Below are 14,477 nucleotides of genomic sequence, written 5' to 3'. Positions count from 1 at the left end.
ATCTCCAAAACGAAAGTAATGTCAGTGGGAAAGAAATATAAACGGATTGAGTGCCAAATAGGAGGAACAAAGTTAGAACAGGTGGACAGTTTGAAGTACTTAGGATGCATAGTGAAAGAACTGGAAGCGAGGTGTAGCAAAGCTAATGCAGTGAGCACTCAGCTATGATCTACTCTCTTCTGAAACAAGGAAGTCAGTACCAAGACTAAGCTATCTGTGCACCGTTCAATCTTTCGACCAACTTTGTTGTATGGGAGCGAAAGCTGGGTGGATTCAGGTTACCTTATCAACAAGGTTGAGGTTACAGATATGAAAGTAGCTAGGATGATTGCAGGTACTAGTAGATGGGGACAATGGCAGGAGGGTGTCCACAATGAGGAAATCAAAGAAAAACTGGGAATGAACTCTATAGATGTAGCAGTCAGGGCGAACAGGCTTAGATGGTGGGGTCATGTTACACGCATGGGAGAAGCAAGGTTACCCAAGAGACTCATGGGTTCAGCAGTAGAGGGTAGGAGGAGTCGGGGCAGACCAAGGAGAAGGTACCTGGATTCGGTTAAGAATGATTTTGAAGTAACAGGTTTAACATCAGAAGAGGCACAAATGTTAGCACTGAATAGGGGATCATGGAGGAATTTTATAAGGGGGCTATGCTCCAGACTGAACGCTGAAAGGCATAATCAGTCTTAAATGATGATGATATAGTACATAAAGTAGTGATGGCTGAAAATTGATTGCCAGCTGTGTTATGCAGGAGCCAGTCACATTACAGAGTTTATAAGACTGCTCATGAAGATTATGGACACTTGTGAGTGTAACTGCGAGAGTTACAACTTTCTGATACTCATCATGAAGCATGCACCCCTCTGAAAACAGCAAGATATATTTGGATATCGCACAACTCAGTATAATGACTTTCCAGTTCGGCAGCCTAATCATTTGGCCAACAACAACTGTACAATTGCAAGATTCAGATCAAACCACAATTTTAGTAATTATTTTTTGATCTACTGTGTTAAGCTGTTTGTTTATAGAAAACCAAAAATTAATACAATGAACATCACAGTTCACAATAAGATTTTATCAGCCTTCAAAATAGCACTTGTGGTTTCAGTACCACTTAACGTCCTGTTCACAGTCCTTCCACTTCAATTACCATCTGCATCTGGCAAAGCAGGGTGTCTTTGAGCTGAGTAATAAGTCCTCCATTTTCTGCCACTATCTCCCATGCATCACACATTGACAGAGGTCCTTGGCACGAAGTCAGGCTAGTTTTCTTGCATGTCCATTTCATTTGCAACCGTATGTTTTCAATGGGCTGAGGTTCGGTGCAGGAGGCGGCTAGCTGAGAAGAGAAATCTCATTCTCTTCTCCAAACCACTCCTGCTCTGCATCTGTTACATGTATTGGAGACTGATCCTGCCGGAAACAGATTAATCCCTCAAGGTATATTTGTCACAAAGATGAGATCATAACATTATCCATAATATGAGTATATTGAGCAGAATTAAGCCTGCCATTTACCTTGTGAAGTGCCTCAACACCAAGGGAACACTTCCAGCACCAAACTGTCACAGACAAAGCCGCCGCAATATTATTCGGAGATATATCTGAGATCACAACAGACACATCAGTCACTGTGGAAAATACTGATTTGTCAGAAAATATCACATTCCACTAGTCATTTACTGTTCACATCTAACACAATCACCATTAAGTTCCATGTAAAAGCAGCTTTCTTCAGCTATATCTTGCTTTTCACCACTCTCGTCATTCTTTCACTATTGATGGCCAATCCTCTTCAGGACAAAACACACTCTTCTGGAACCATAATTGTCTGCACCTCTTTACTTGTTACTGATAAAATTGGTGCCAACAAATAACATCTAGCCACAACAGAAAGAAGAGAGGGCACTAGCCACAGACCTTATGCTCGAATATGCGTTTTGAACTTAAGTGCTCAAAGTATATCTGGGTGACACCTTATTTCATCTTTTCATATCTGCTGACATGACATGGGTGACATCTTGTTTCATCATGTCATGCCTGCTGATGCAACAATTTCTTGCAAATGCCTAAATACAAACGTCTATGTCCAACTAACAATTCACTTATTGCTGCAAGTAATGTCTTCTCAACCCACAAAGGAAAGAAATAATGCATGAGGGCCATTTTGAGATCCTGGCAGTGGCTGTTGGTGTATATGAAATAAGCCTGAGCAATATTAGAAGGATACACCAGTGCAACCTTCCAGAAGTTATTTGAGGGGGTGTTCATTAGGACACACAAGTTCTATCAGAATACTTTCAGTGCGACAGGAAGGTAAGTTTTCTGGTAAACAGCAATTTGCATTACTTTCTTAAAACTGCCAGAGTGACCTTTTGGATTAAATGGTCCTGGCTCAACTGTCTGGAGAACAAACATGAGTAAGTTGCTAAGTGAAGTACCGCACAAACAGTATGTAGATTAAGTAACTAACTTTCAAAGGATGGTAAAAGAAACCCATTGATGGAATACACTCACAAATAATACCACACATATTAAATTTTATCTGTACATGCAGAGTATGTAACATGGTCACAAAGATGTCAACCTCTCTAACATACAGAATCAGTCATAGATTTAATGAAACTGCTGCAGTCATTACTCTGCTAATAACCATCACTGACAATGAAAACAGCCAAGACAGCAAGTAAATAGGCACAACCGAGTAGACAGACATATGAACTGATTTTATCAAGTGGATCTAGGCATTCTTTGTTGGAGTGTCTACAATAAGAAATAGTGCAGATAATGAGCTAATGGAGGATCAGTGGATAACATAAAAATACAAGCAAGGGTTCCATGATTGCATAAGCCTGAAGATGATAACATGTGGTATCATATTGACATCCAGGAAATAACTGAAATCAAATGCAAGGACCCATAAAATCAGAATGAGAAATTCTCACAATTTTAATTACGAGGGTAATCCCAAAAGTAAGGTTTCCTATTTTTTTTAAAAGCATTGAACTCTGTTTGTATGGCAGTTAATCACATTGTTATGAAGAGTGCTTCACACGCTTTGTGTAAACATGCGCACGCCGCACTGAGGTGCTCAGTCTTGGCTTGGCAGCCATTGAGAATCGAGCACCCATTGGATGTCACCGCCAAGTGCGAATTGCACACAGTTATTTGGTTTTTGAACGCAAAGGGCACTGCATTGATTGAAATCAATCGCCAATTGACTGAAGTGTATGGCGAGTCGTGCATGGATGTCAAAAATGTTCGTAAGTGGTGTAGAGAGTTTGTAGTTGGTCAGACCGAAATTCATGGCGAACAAAGGAGCAGGAGAACATCAATTTCTGAGGAGACAGTGTTGAAGGTTGAGCAAAGCAGGCATGAAGACCAGCGGATCAGGATGATCTCTGCACGTTGGTTCCTGAGGTTTCCTGAAGCACCACTCAAAGAATTGTAAGGGAAACATTGAACTACCGGAAGGTGTGTACAACATTGGTGCCACGCATGCTGACTGAGGACTACATGCAGCAACAAGTTGATGCTTCCAGCGCATATCTTCACTGCCTTGCAGCCGAATAGGACAACTTTCTGGACTCAATTGTCACGGGTGACGAAACCTGGGCATACAACTTTACACCCAAGACCAAGCAACAATCACGCCAGTGGCGGCACCCTTCTTCGCCAAAGCCGCGGAAATTCAAACAAACGCAGTATGACGGTAAAGTCATGACAACCGTTTTTTGGAATCAGAAAGGGGTACTGTTGGTCGACTTTATGCCCATTGGGACCACAATTAATGCTGACAGGTACTGTGAGACTCTGAAAAAACTCAAACTTTTAATTCACAACCGGAGAAGAGGAATGTTGAGCAAAGGCATACACATTCTCCATGCCAATGCTCGCCCACACATCGCTCAGCAAACCGTTGCTTTCCTGCAACAGTTTCAGTGGAACATAATCACCCACCCACCCTATAATCTTGACTTGGCACCCAGTGACTATCACCTGTTCCCTAAGTTAAAAGAACATTTGGCCGGAAAGCGATTCAGCTCCGACGACGAGGTGAAAGAAGTTCATAACTTTCTGAACAGCATGGCGGTGAGTTGGTATGACATGGACATACAAAAACTGCCACAACGTCTACTAAATTGCATTGACAGAATTGGTGATTATGTCAAAAAATAGCTAAATTTTCAAGCTGTAAACTGATGTAAACCATTGTAGAAATAAACAGGTCTGTGTACTTATAAAAAAATAGGAGACCTTACTTTTGGGATTACCCTCATTTTTAAATGCATTTTATTATCTTTAGAGCTAACCAGAACTTTATAATTTACTATTCTGTTAACATCTCTATTCCATAACACTAAGGCATATGCAAGACAGTTGAAAGTTTACCCCAAAATGTATGCAAATGCACTGAATGAAATAAGATACATTACATATTACTCAAAACATAGGCAAAATGGCAAAATAAGTATTTAATTGTCACTAAAAAATCATTAAGTCATTGATCACTCACCACAGGAAAGGATTCATGTACCAAAGTTGATCTGGGACTTGACGTGGAATCTGATTTGTCCGTACTGGATGCTGGAAAGGCTGTTTGCGAAACCCAAAGTAATAACCCAAGTACACAAGTGGTAAGGAAATGCCAAACCACATACATAACAGTGACACCATTGTGGAGAATGGTACTGCACCACTGGAATGTTTCCCCCAGATGAAAAAGTTTAAGAAGAAGCAAACTCCAAAAACAATTGCTGGATAAAAAGTGGCAGTCTGAAACAGAACAAAACAGTATGTGCTGAAAGCTGATACTTACACTATCAGTACAGAAACATAATGTACAAGAAACCAGTGAGCACAAAAAAGGCAAATTCGTCGCAGTGTAAAAAGAAAGAGCAAAGATTAGGATTTAATGACCACACCAAGAAACTTATTAGAGACAGAACAAGTTGGGACAGCAAAAGAAGGGGAAAGAAAACTCCTATTGTCATGTGACACAGTATGACTCATTCTTCCCATCTTATGTTTCTCTACCCCCATAAAAAACCAATTTTTTGCTAATTTTTATCTTGTCCTCAATACATTAAATCTCAAGATCTTATTTACACTCAATTGTTCAGGCTATCAGGCTATCATTTTGTTTGTCCTGTTTACAGTGATGTAATTAGTTTTCACTTAGACATACACAACCTGAAAATATAATTAACTGATGACAGCATTACAGTTCACAATATGTAAAACCTGTGAGTTAACCAATACATTTGAGAAAGTTGACCAACATCAACAGAAGATCTGGCAGTCTTACTTTCTTGTAAAATACTCTGAATTACCAAAAACTAATTGACTGAAGAGATAATTAGCATTCAAGTTCATAACCAGCCCAGATTTCATCATAAGCATTGTTAGATTCTGAACTTCAACAAATTTTTTGTTACTTTAATTTTTCTGTACAAAATGACAGCATTCATCAATTAACTAACTCATTAATAATTTCATGTAATTTACCCTAATCTCTATAAGTAAAAGGCAATTTCCCAACTGACTGACTCTCACTGAAACATCATCCCCAGCCCAGACCACTAAGGATAGAAACTTTAAATTTGCAGAAAGTGTTGATCTTATCCTGCAACAGTTGTTTAAAAAAGGATTTTTTAAATTTCCATATTTATGGGGGTGAAATAGGAAATGAAAGGTTTTTTTCAAAGTATGTTGTTATTAAGGCAATTTTTAAGGAAAACCTGTGAAAACGGGTATCTGGTTTCTTAATGAGAAATAAAGAAACACGTTTCAGCAGTTTTGGAAATTTAACCCTATGCTGGTGAAATAGTGGGTAATTTGGCAGTAAATCATTATTAAACAACTGCTTAAGTATTTAGAAAACAACTCTGATGACAACTGGTATTTGACTCATTATTTGGGGAGGGGAGGGAGATACAGTGGGGGGGGTGGAGATAGTGGGGGGGGGGGTGGAGATAGTGGGGGGGGGGGGTGGAGATTGGGGGGGGGTGGAGATAGTGGGGGGGGGGTGGAGATAGTGGGGGGGGGTGGAGATAGTGGGGGTGTGGAGATAGTGGGGGGGTGGAGATAGTGGGGGGGGGGGGTGGAGATAGTGGGGGGGGGGGTGGAGATAGTGGGGGGGGGGGTGGAGATAGTGGGGGGTGGAGATAGTGGGGGGTGGAGATAGTGGGGGGTGGAGATAGTGGGGGGTGGAGATAGTGGGGGGTGGAGATAGTGGGGGGTGGAGATAGTGGGGGGTGGAGATAGTGGGGGGTGGAGATAGTGGGGGGTGGAGATAGTGGGGGGTGGAGATAGTGGGGGGTGGAGATAGTGGGGGGTGGAGATAGTGGGGGGTGGAGATAGTGGGGGGTGGAGATAGTGGGGGGTGGAGATAGTGGGGGGTGGAGATAGTGGGGGGTGGAGATAGTGGGGGGTGGAGATAGTGGGGGGTGGAGATAGTGGGGGGGTGGAGATAGTGGGGGGGTGGAGATAGTGGGGGGTGGAGATAGTGGGGGGTGGAGATAGTGGGGGGTGGAGATAGTGGGGGGTGGAGATAGTGGGGGGTGGAGATAGTGGGGGGTGGAGATAGTGGGGGGTGGAGATAGTGGGGGGTGGAGATAGTGGGGGGTGGAGATAGTGGGGGGTGGAGATAGTGGGGGGTGGAGATAGTGGGGGGTGGAGATAGTGGGGGGTGGAGATAGTGGGGGGTGGAGATAGTGGGGGGTGGAGATAGTGGGGGGTGGAGATAGTGGGGGGTGGAGATAGTGGGGGGTGGAGATAGTGGGGGGTGGAGATAGTGGGGGGTGGAGATAGTGGGGGGTGGAGATAGTGGGGGGTGGAGATAGTGGGGGGTGGAGATAGTGGGGGGTGGAGATAGTGGGGGGTGGAGATAGTGGGGGGTGGAGATAGTGGGGGGTGGAGATAGTGGGGGGTGGAGATAGTGGGGGGTGGAGATAGTGGGGGGTGGAGATAGTGGGGGGTGGAGATAGTGGGGGGTGGAGATAGTGGGGGGTGGAGATAGTGGGGGGTGGAGATAGTGGGGGGTGGAGATAGTGGGGGGTGGAGATAGTGGGGGGTGGAGATAGTGGGGGGTGGAGATAGTGGGGGGTGGAGATAGTGGGGGGTGGAGATAGTGGGGGGTGGAGATAGTGGGGGGTGGAGATAGTGGGGGGTGGAGATAGTGGGGGGTGGAGATAGTGGGGGGTGGAGATAGTGGGGGGTGGAGATAGTGGGGGGTGGAGATAGTGGGGGGTGGAGATAGTGGGGGGTGGAGATAGTGGGGGGTGGAGATAGTGGGGGGTGGAGATAGTGGGGGGTGGAGATAGTGGGGGGTGGAGATAGTGGGGGGTGGAGATAGTGGGGGGTGGAGATAGTGGGGGGTAATAATAATAAGAGCTGGTTTTTAATAATATCAAGTAACAGGTGATGCACCATGTCCAAGATAAGGAGCATGTTAGATGAAACAACAGTATACAGTTCCCCAGTGCCTTCTATGCCCTTAATGAGGAGAATTTTCTGGACAGCATGGCTGCTCACCAGTTTTGGTGAACTAGCCCAATTGTTGCACTGTGGCACATCTATCTGCTATTATAATCTGCAATAATAAACATTTACTCTTGTCAGACACAGTTTTTCAAAACAGAGGTTTTCCTCTAGTCAAACTATTCAAAGTACACCACTGATAAGGTGGAACATGAAAAGCTCCATATCTGCACAGTGTCAGAGAGGTTTTTTTTTTGTTTTGTTTGGGGTTAAGGGCGCTCAACTACCGAGGTCATTAGCGCCCAGTCACAATTGTTAGAGCACATAGAATCTAGTAAAACTCAAGGGGCGGGGGGAACACCAGAAAGTTCTTACAAAGATGCAGGTAAAATAAGTGAAGGAGTTAGATGTCTTTGGACAAGCCAGTCAAAGTAATGAAACGAAGAACACGAGCAGCTGCTCGAGCATCATCCGCTAAAATATCCTGTAAAGTAGATGGCAGAGACAGGACAACACGAGATTGACTAAAACGGGGACACGACAATAAAACATGGCGCACTGTTAATGCATGACCACAAGGGCACTGCGGGGCTGGGTCACCGGAGAGCAGGTAGCGGTGGCTAAACCAGCAATGCCCAATCCGTAACCTGGTCAGAAGCACCTCTTCTCGCCTAGATGGTCGGGAGGAGGTTGTCCAAGCAGTTGGGAACGGTTTTACTGCCCGGAGCTTGTTTCCTTGAAGTGATGACCAAGTATCCCACCACAAAGACACAAGCCTCTTACAAACAACCCCACTAATGTCAGATGACGGGACACAATGGGAGGCTGGCTAAGGCAGGAGGACTGCAGCCTTGGCTGCAGCATCAGCAGCCTCATTCCCAGGCACTCCTACACGTCCGGGAACCCACAGAAAGCTGACAGGAGAGCCATCAGCAGCAGAAGAATGGAGGGACTGCTGGATCCGTTGCACCAAGGGATGGACCGGATATGGAGCTCCAAGGCTCTGAAGAGCACTGAGTGAATCAGAGCAGAGTACATACGATGAATGGCGGTGGCGGCGGGCATACTGAACGGCCTGATGGAGAGCAAAAAGCTCGGCCGTAAAGCTGGAACATTGGTCGAGGAGCCGGCATTTAAAGGTGCCGGCCCCAACGACAAAGGCACAGCCGACACCATCATCAGTTTTGGAGCCATCAGTGTAAATAAAGGTGTGACTGGCAAGTCGCGCACGAAGTTCGACAAACCGTGAGCAATACACTGCAGCCGGAGTACCCTCCTTCGGGAGCGAGCTGAGGTCAAGATAAATATGAACCGGAGCCTGGAACCAAGGTGGTGTCGGGCTCTCACCCTCTCTGAAGGTTGTAGGGAGGGCAAAATCCTGTTGTCGAAGCAGGCGACGAAAGCGGACTCCAGGGGGCAGCAGGGCAGACACATACAACCCATACTGACGGTCGAGAGAATCGGCGAAGAAGGACTGATAAGAGGGGTGGTCGGGCATTGACAACAGCCGGCAGGCATACCAACAGATCAGTACGTCGCGCCGGTAGGTCGATGGTAATTCGGCAGCTTCAGCATAAAGACTCTCGATGGGACTAGTGTAGAATGCTCCGGTCGCAAGACGTAACCCCCAATGGTGGATGGAGTTGAGACGGCGTAAGAGGGATGGCCGAGCAGACAAGTAGACGAGGCTCCCATAATCCAGCTTTCATCGGACTATGGATCGATACAAGCGAAGCAGGACAGTGTGATCCGCTCCCCAAGATGAACCACTAAGAACTCTGAGGACATTAAGGGAACGTGTACAATGGGCAGCCAAATAAGAGACGTGCGGAGACCAACAAAGTTTCCTGTCCAGTGTGAGCCCCAGAAACTTAGTTGTTTCCACCAATGGGAGAACAACGGGACCGAGATGTAAGGATGGCAGAAGGAACGCTTTATATCGCCAAAAGCTGATGCAAACCGTCTTCTCTTCAGAGAACCGGAAGCTGTCTAGACAACGCTGAAGGCAGCGCTCCAGGAGGCATGTTCTCTGGGCACTGCAGTAGATCGCGAAGTCATCAACAAAAAGAGAGCCTGAGACATTAGGTGGAACGCAATCCATAATTGCATTGATCGCTATGGCAAAAAGGGCTACGCTCAAGACGGAGCCCTGAGGCACTCCATTCTCCTGGAGGAAGACGTCGGACAATACGGAACCCACGCGCACCCTAAACTTTCGATCTGTTAAAAAGGAATCAATAAAAAGGGGCAGGCGACCGCGTAGACCCCACCTGTGCATAGTGTGGAGGATACCTCCTCTCCAACAGGTATCATAAGCCTTCTCCAAATCGAAGATCACGGCTACCGTTTGGCGCTTTCGCAAAAAGTTGTTCATGATGAATGTCGACAAGGTCACAAGGTGGTCAACAGCGGAGCGGCGGCGACGAAAGCCGCATTGAACATTGGTAAGTAGCCGTCGAGATTCAAGAATCCAAACTAACCGAGCGTTAACCATGCGCTCAATCACCTTACAGACACAGCTTGTAAGAGAAATGGGGCGGTAACTAGAAGGAAGGTGTCTATCCTTCCCGGGTTTGGGTATAGGAACAACGACGGCTTCACGCCAACGCATGGGGACTTGACCGGTCCAGACGCGATTGTAGGTACAAAGAAGGAAGCTTTTGCCTGCCGGAGAAAGGTGTGCCAGCATCTGAACGTGAATGGCATCTGGCCCCGGAGCAGAGGACCGGGACAGTGCAAGTGCACGTTCAAGTTCCTGCATAGTAAAGGGGGCATTATAATTTTCCAGATTCAGCGAGTGGAAGGAAGGTCGTCGAGCCTCTTCTGCCTCTTTCTGGGAAGGAAGGCAGGGTGGTAATGGGCGGAGCTTGAAACCTCCGCGAAAAAGTGGCCGAAGGCGTTGGAGACATCCACAGGATCAATAAGGACCTCATTACCTGAAGTCAGGCCAGGTACAGAGGAGTGCGCCTGAATGCCCGACAGCCGGCGCAGGCCACCCCAGATGACAGAAGAGGGAGAAACTGTTAAAGGAGCTGGTGAAAGAGGCCCAACAAGCTTTTTTGCTGTCTTTGATGACGCTACGGCATTGCGCTCGGAGTCGTTTGTATCCAATAGAATTCGCCAACGTAGGATGGCGGCGAAAGGTGCGTAAAGCACGTCGTCGAGCACGGATAGCGTCTCTACAAGCCTCATTCCACTAGGGGACGGAAACGCGACGTGAAGAAGAGGTAGTACGAGGAATGGAACGTTCGGCAGCATTGATGATAACAGCCGTGAGGTATTCGACCTGACTGTCACAACTGGGAAAATCGTGGTCCGGAAAGGTCGCCAGGGAGGAGTAAAGTCCCCAGTCAGCTTTCGATATGTTCCAGCTCGAAGGACGTGGGTATGGGGTGTGGTGCAGGAGACTAACGACACAGGGGAAGTGGTCACTCGAATAGGTGTCAGAAAGGACATACCACTCGAACCGACGGGCAAGAGTGGTAGAACAGATCGAGAGGTCCAAGTCGGAGTAGGTAAGAGTAGAGTCCGAGAGGAAAGTCGGGGCGCCGGTATTGAGGCAGACAAGATTGAGATGGTTGAAGACATCCGCCAAGAGGGAGCCTCTCTGACAGGATGCAGGAGAGCCCCAAAGGGGATGATGGGCATTGAAGTCGCCAAACAATAAAAATTGCGGAGGAAGCTGAACAATCAGGTGCATCATGGCAGCCCAACTAACTGCGAATGACGATGGAGTGTAGATGGTACAAACGGAAAAAGTAAAGGCAGAAAGAGTAATACGGACAGCTATTGCTTGGAGTGGGATGGTCAATGGGATGGGATGGTAATAGACATCGTCCCGAACGAGCAACATGACCCCACCATGAGCTGGAATATCATCCACAGGGGTGAGGTCAGACCGCTCCGAGGTATAGTGGGTAAAAGCAATACGGTCAGTTGGGCGCAACTTGGTTTCCTGGAGACCAAGGACAAGCGGACAGTGCAGGCGGAGGAGCAGTTGTAATTCCTCCCGATTAGATCGAATAGCTCTTATGTTCCAATGTAACAAAGCCATCGCTAGTCAGAAAAAAGGGGGAACGAAACGGGTGAATAGCTGGTCACTTCGACGGCCGCGGAGGGCCAGGTTTCGAGGGAACAACACTACAACCGGCGGGAGGCGGATCATGTTCCATCGAGTCGTCGCCAGCTGCAGCCGCTTTCCCGGGTTGCGTAGGAGGGGCAGCATCATTCGCCGACTAAAGGCCAGCTGAGCGCCTGGCAGCAGAGCGTCCCGGCGAAACTGAGGACGGCCGGGAGCAGCGAGTCACGGATGGAGCGTCAGGTGAAACGCGCCGGGGTGGAGAGGGGGATAAAGACTTGTTCTTGGAGGCCTTCTTGGAAGTCCGATGAGGCACGGGGATGGTGGGCTGGACCCGAAGAAGGTCCTCACGCGCGGGGTCCGTTTTGGAACGCCGGACCTCGGAAGCCGGGGTCCGGAATGTTTCCCCGATGGACGCCTGAGAGGAGGATCGCTTCTCAGGCGGCGGAGGGGGAGGAGGAGGAAGGGTGGCCCCTGGGGCAGAGGGGGCAGGGGCCGCGAGGGAGGAGGATTTGGAAGGGAGGGATTTGGGAGGCGGAGGCATAGACCCCGGATGGGGTGAGGAGGTGGAGGGGGGACAGGATAGGGGTGAGGATACTGTGGAAGGAGTGGACATGACTGAGGCAAACGAAGTTGTCAACGTCACGGGATGGAGGCGGTCATACTTCTTCCTGGCCTCAGAATAAGAGAGGCGATCCAAAGCTTTTAATTCTTGAATCTTCTTCTCCATCTGATACGCGGGGCAGTCTAAGGATCTAGGTGAGTGGATGCCAGGACAATTTACGCACCGAGGTGGTGGGGTGCATGTATGTTCCTCACAAAGAGGACGTCCACAATCGCCACGAAGGGGCTCAGCCTCACACCGTGACAACATGTGCCCAAAGCGCAAACACCGAAAGCAGCGCATAGGAGGCGGGACGTAAGGTCGCACGTCGCACAGGTAGCACATCACCTTTACCTTCTCCGGGAGAACGTCCCCCTCGAAGGCGAGGATAAAGGCCCCGGTGTCAATGCGACGGTCTTTGGGGCCGCACTGGACTCGCCAGACGAAATGCACGCCTCGGCGCTCCAGGTTGGCCCTGAGCTCCTCATCAGATTGCAGCAGGAGGTCCCGATGAAATATAACCCCCTGCGTCCTATTCAGTGCCAGATGCGAGACAATGGACACTGGGATGTCCCCTAGTCGGTCGCACACCTGGAGCACCGCCGACTGAGTGGCGGAGGTGGTCTTTATAAGAACGGACCCCGAACGCATTTTACTGAGAGCCTCGATTTCCCCGAAGATGTCCTCGATGTGCTGGACAAAGAACATGGGCTTGGAGGTGGCGAACGTCCCCCCATCGGTCCGAGAACAGACTAAATAGCAGGGGAAGTACTTCGCCCCAAGCCGGCGGGCCTGTCCTTCCTCCCAGGGAGTGGTCAAGGGGGAAAGGGCAGGAGAACCAGAACCAGAGACAGTACCTTTCTTTTTAAAAGACTTGGCCGCAGAGCAACCCGATACATGTTGACGTTTCATCTGCGAAACGTCCGCCCCGATACCACCCACTCCGACCAGGGGCTCTCCCCACGGGCGCCACTCAGCCTCAGCAAGGGCCACCTGGCAGAATGACCGTTGCCGGGAGTCCCGATGCCCCAAGGAGACGGGCATCTACTCCTTGGCCGACGTGGGGAGGGTGCAGCTCAGGTATCGGCAGTACGATCCCTGTGTTGTCAGGGGGCTACAACCTAGAGGGTACATGACGACCCCACCACAACGGGCTGGCTACCGTGCTGGATTTCGGGTGCCATGGAAAGTACATCATGATCGTAGGTGCAGATGGGGACGCACTATGGGCGTAACTTGTGCAACCCATCAGGCGTTTAGGCCCAATTTGAGGAATAGTGGGTGTGGTTACAACGCTGTTACAATGCTGAGTGCCAAGGTCTTAGTGCACTGAGGACCAGTGAGACACCACGTAAGGCGTCCTTCCCCAAATGGCTCGTACTTCTGTAGAATTTTGAAAAATGGAGGTCAAACCCCAAGGGGGACCATCACATGGAAGGCCGAAACAGTTGAAACTCCTTTTAGTCGCCTCTTACGACAGGCAGGAATACCTAGGGCCTATTCTTACCCCGGACCCGTAGGAGGATGTCAGAGAAGTGTGCACCACACTTTGGATAACCACTTATGACCAGGCTCAAATCCATTGATACTTCTTTCCTTATCAATCAAGCACGCAACTGTTGAACCAGTGGCCTATACAACGTCTGACAATATCCCAGTCACATGACATGCTAAACACCATTGTGGCAACAGCTCTCACTGATGCCGCAACCTTATGTAATTCATATGCTCCTGAGTGTACTTTCACATTATATAACAGCAACATAAAAAATTAAACAATGGATAATCCAGGATGGAATGTAACAATACCAGAAAAGGAAAGTTGCTACTCACCATATGGCAGAAATGCTGAGTCGCGATAGGCACAGCAAAAAGTTTCACACAATTATAGCTTTCGGCCATTTAGTGTAGTTTCAGTTCTCTGAGACTGCAGACGTGTGTGCAAGTTGCGTTTGCGCGCACGCGCGGGAATGCGTTTGTGTGTGCGTGTGTACTGCTGACAAAGGCCTTACTGGCCAAAAGCTATAGTTGTGTGAATCTATTTGCTGTGCTGTGCCTATCGCGACTCAGCATCTCTGCTATAAAGTGCGTAGCAACTTTCCTTCTCTGGTATTGCAACATCAAAAATTCTCAGCTTGGCATAGAGACAAAGATTTTTTTATAAAAATGATAGATCGCTATTCCACACATAGAGGTGGTGTTGAGATGCAGGTGGCAAATGGAAATATTGAACTTTTGAGCTGAGAACTCTCAGGTTTTCAAAACTCATCTAGTGCAGTCCCCATCAATAACTCTTCCCTTCCTGAC

The 14,477-nt window shown here is 48.1% G+C and overlaps 1 protein-coding gene across 1 annotated transcript in view; it reads right to left on the bottom strand.

The window, feature by feature from the left end:
- LOC126262353 (transmembrane 9 superfamily member 4) overlaps window positions 1-14,477 on the bottom strand; it is a 59,638-nt gene that overhangs the window by 5,468 nt on the left and 39,693 nt on the right. Inside the window, exon 8 of the mRNA XM_049958929.1 lies at window positions 4,523-4,782. Within this exon, the coding sequence (XP_049814886.1) occupies window positions 4,523-4,782 (260 nt within the window). The remainder of the gene's footprint in view (window positions 1-4,522; window positions 4,783-14,477) is intronic.

Source organism: Schistocerca nitens, chromosome 6 (genome assembly GCF_023898315.1).
Source record: "Schistocerca nitens isolate TAMUIC-IGC-003100 chromosome 6, iqSchNite1.1, whole genome shotgun sequence".
Lineage (NCBI taxonomy): Eukaryota > Metazoa > Arthropoda > Insecta > Orthoptera > Acrididae > Schistocerca > Schistocerca nitens.
The sequence above is the reverse complement of the archived record's forward strand: the minus strand, read 5'-3'. Positions and strand labels throughout refer to the sequence as shown.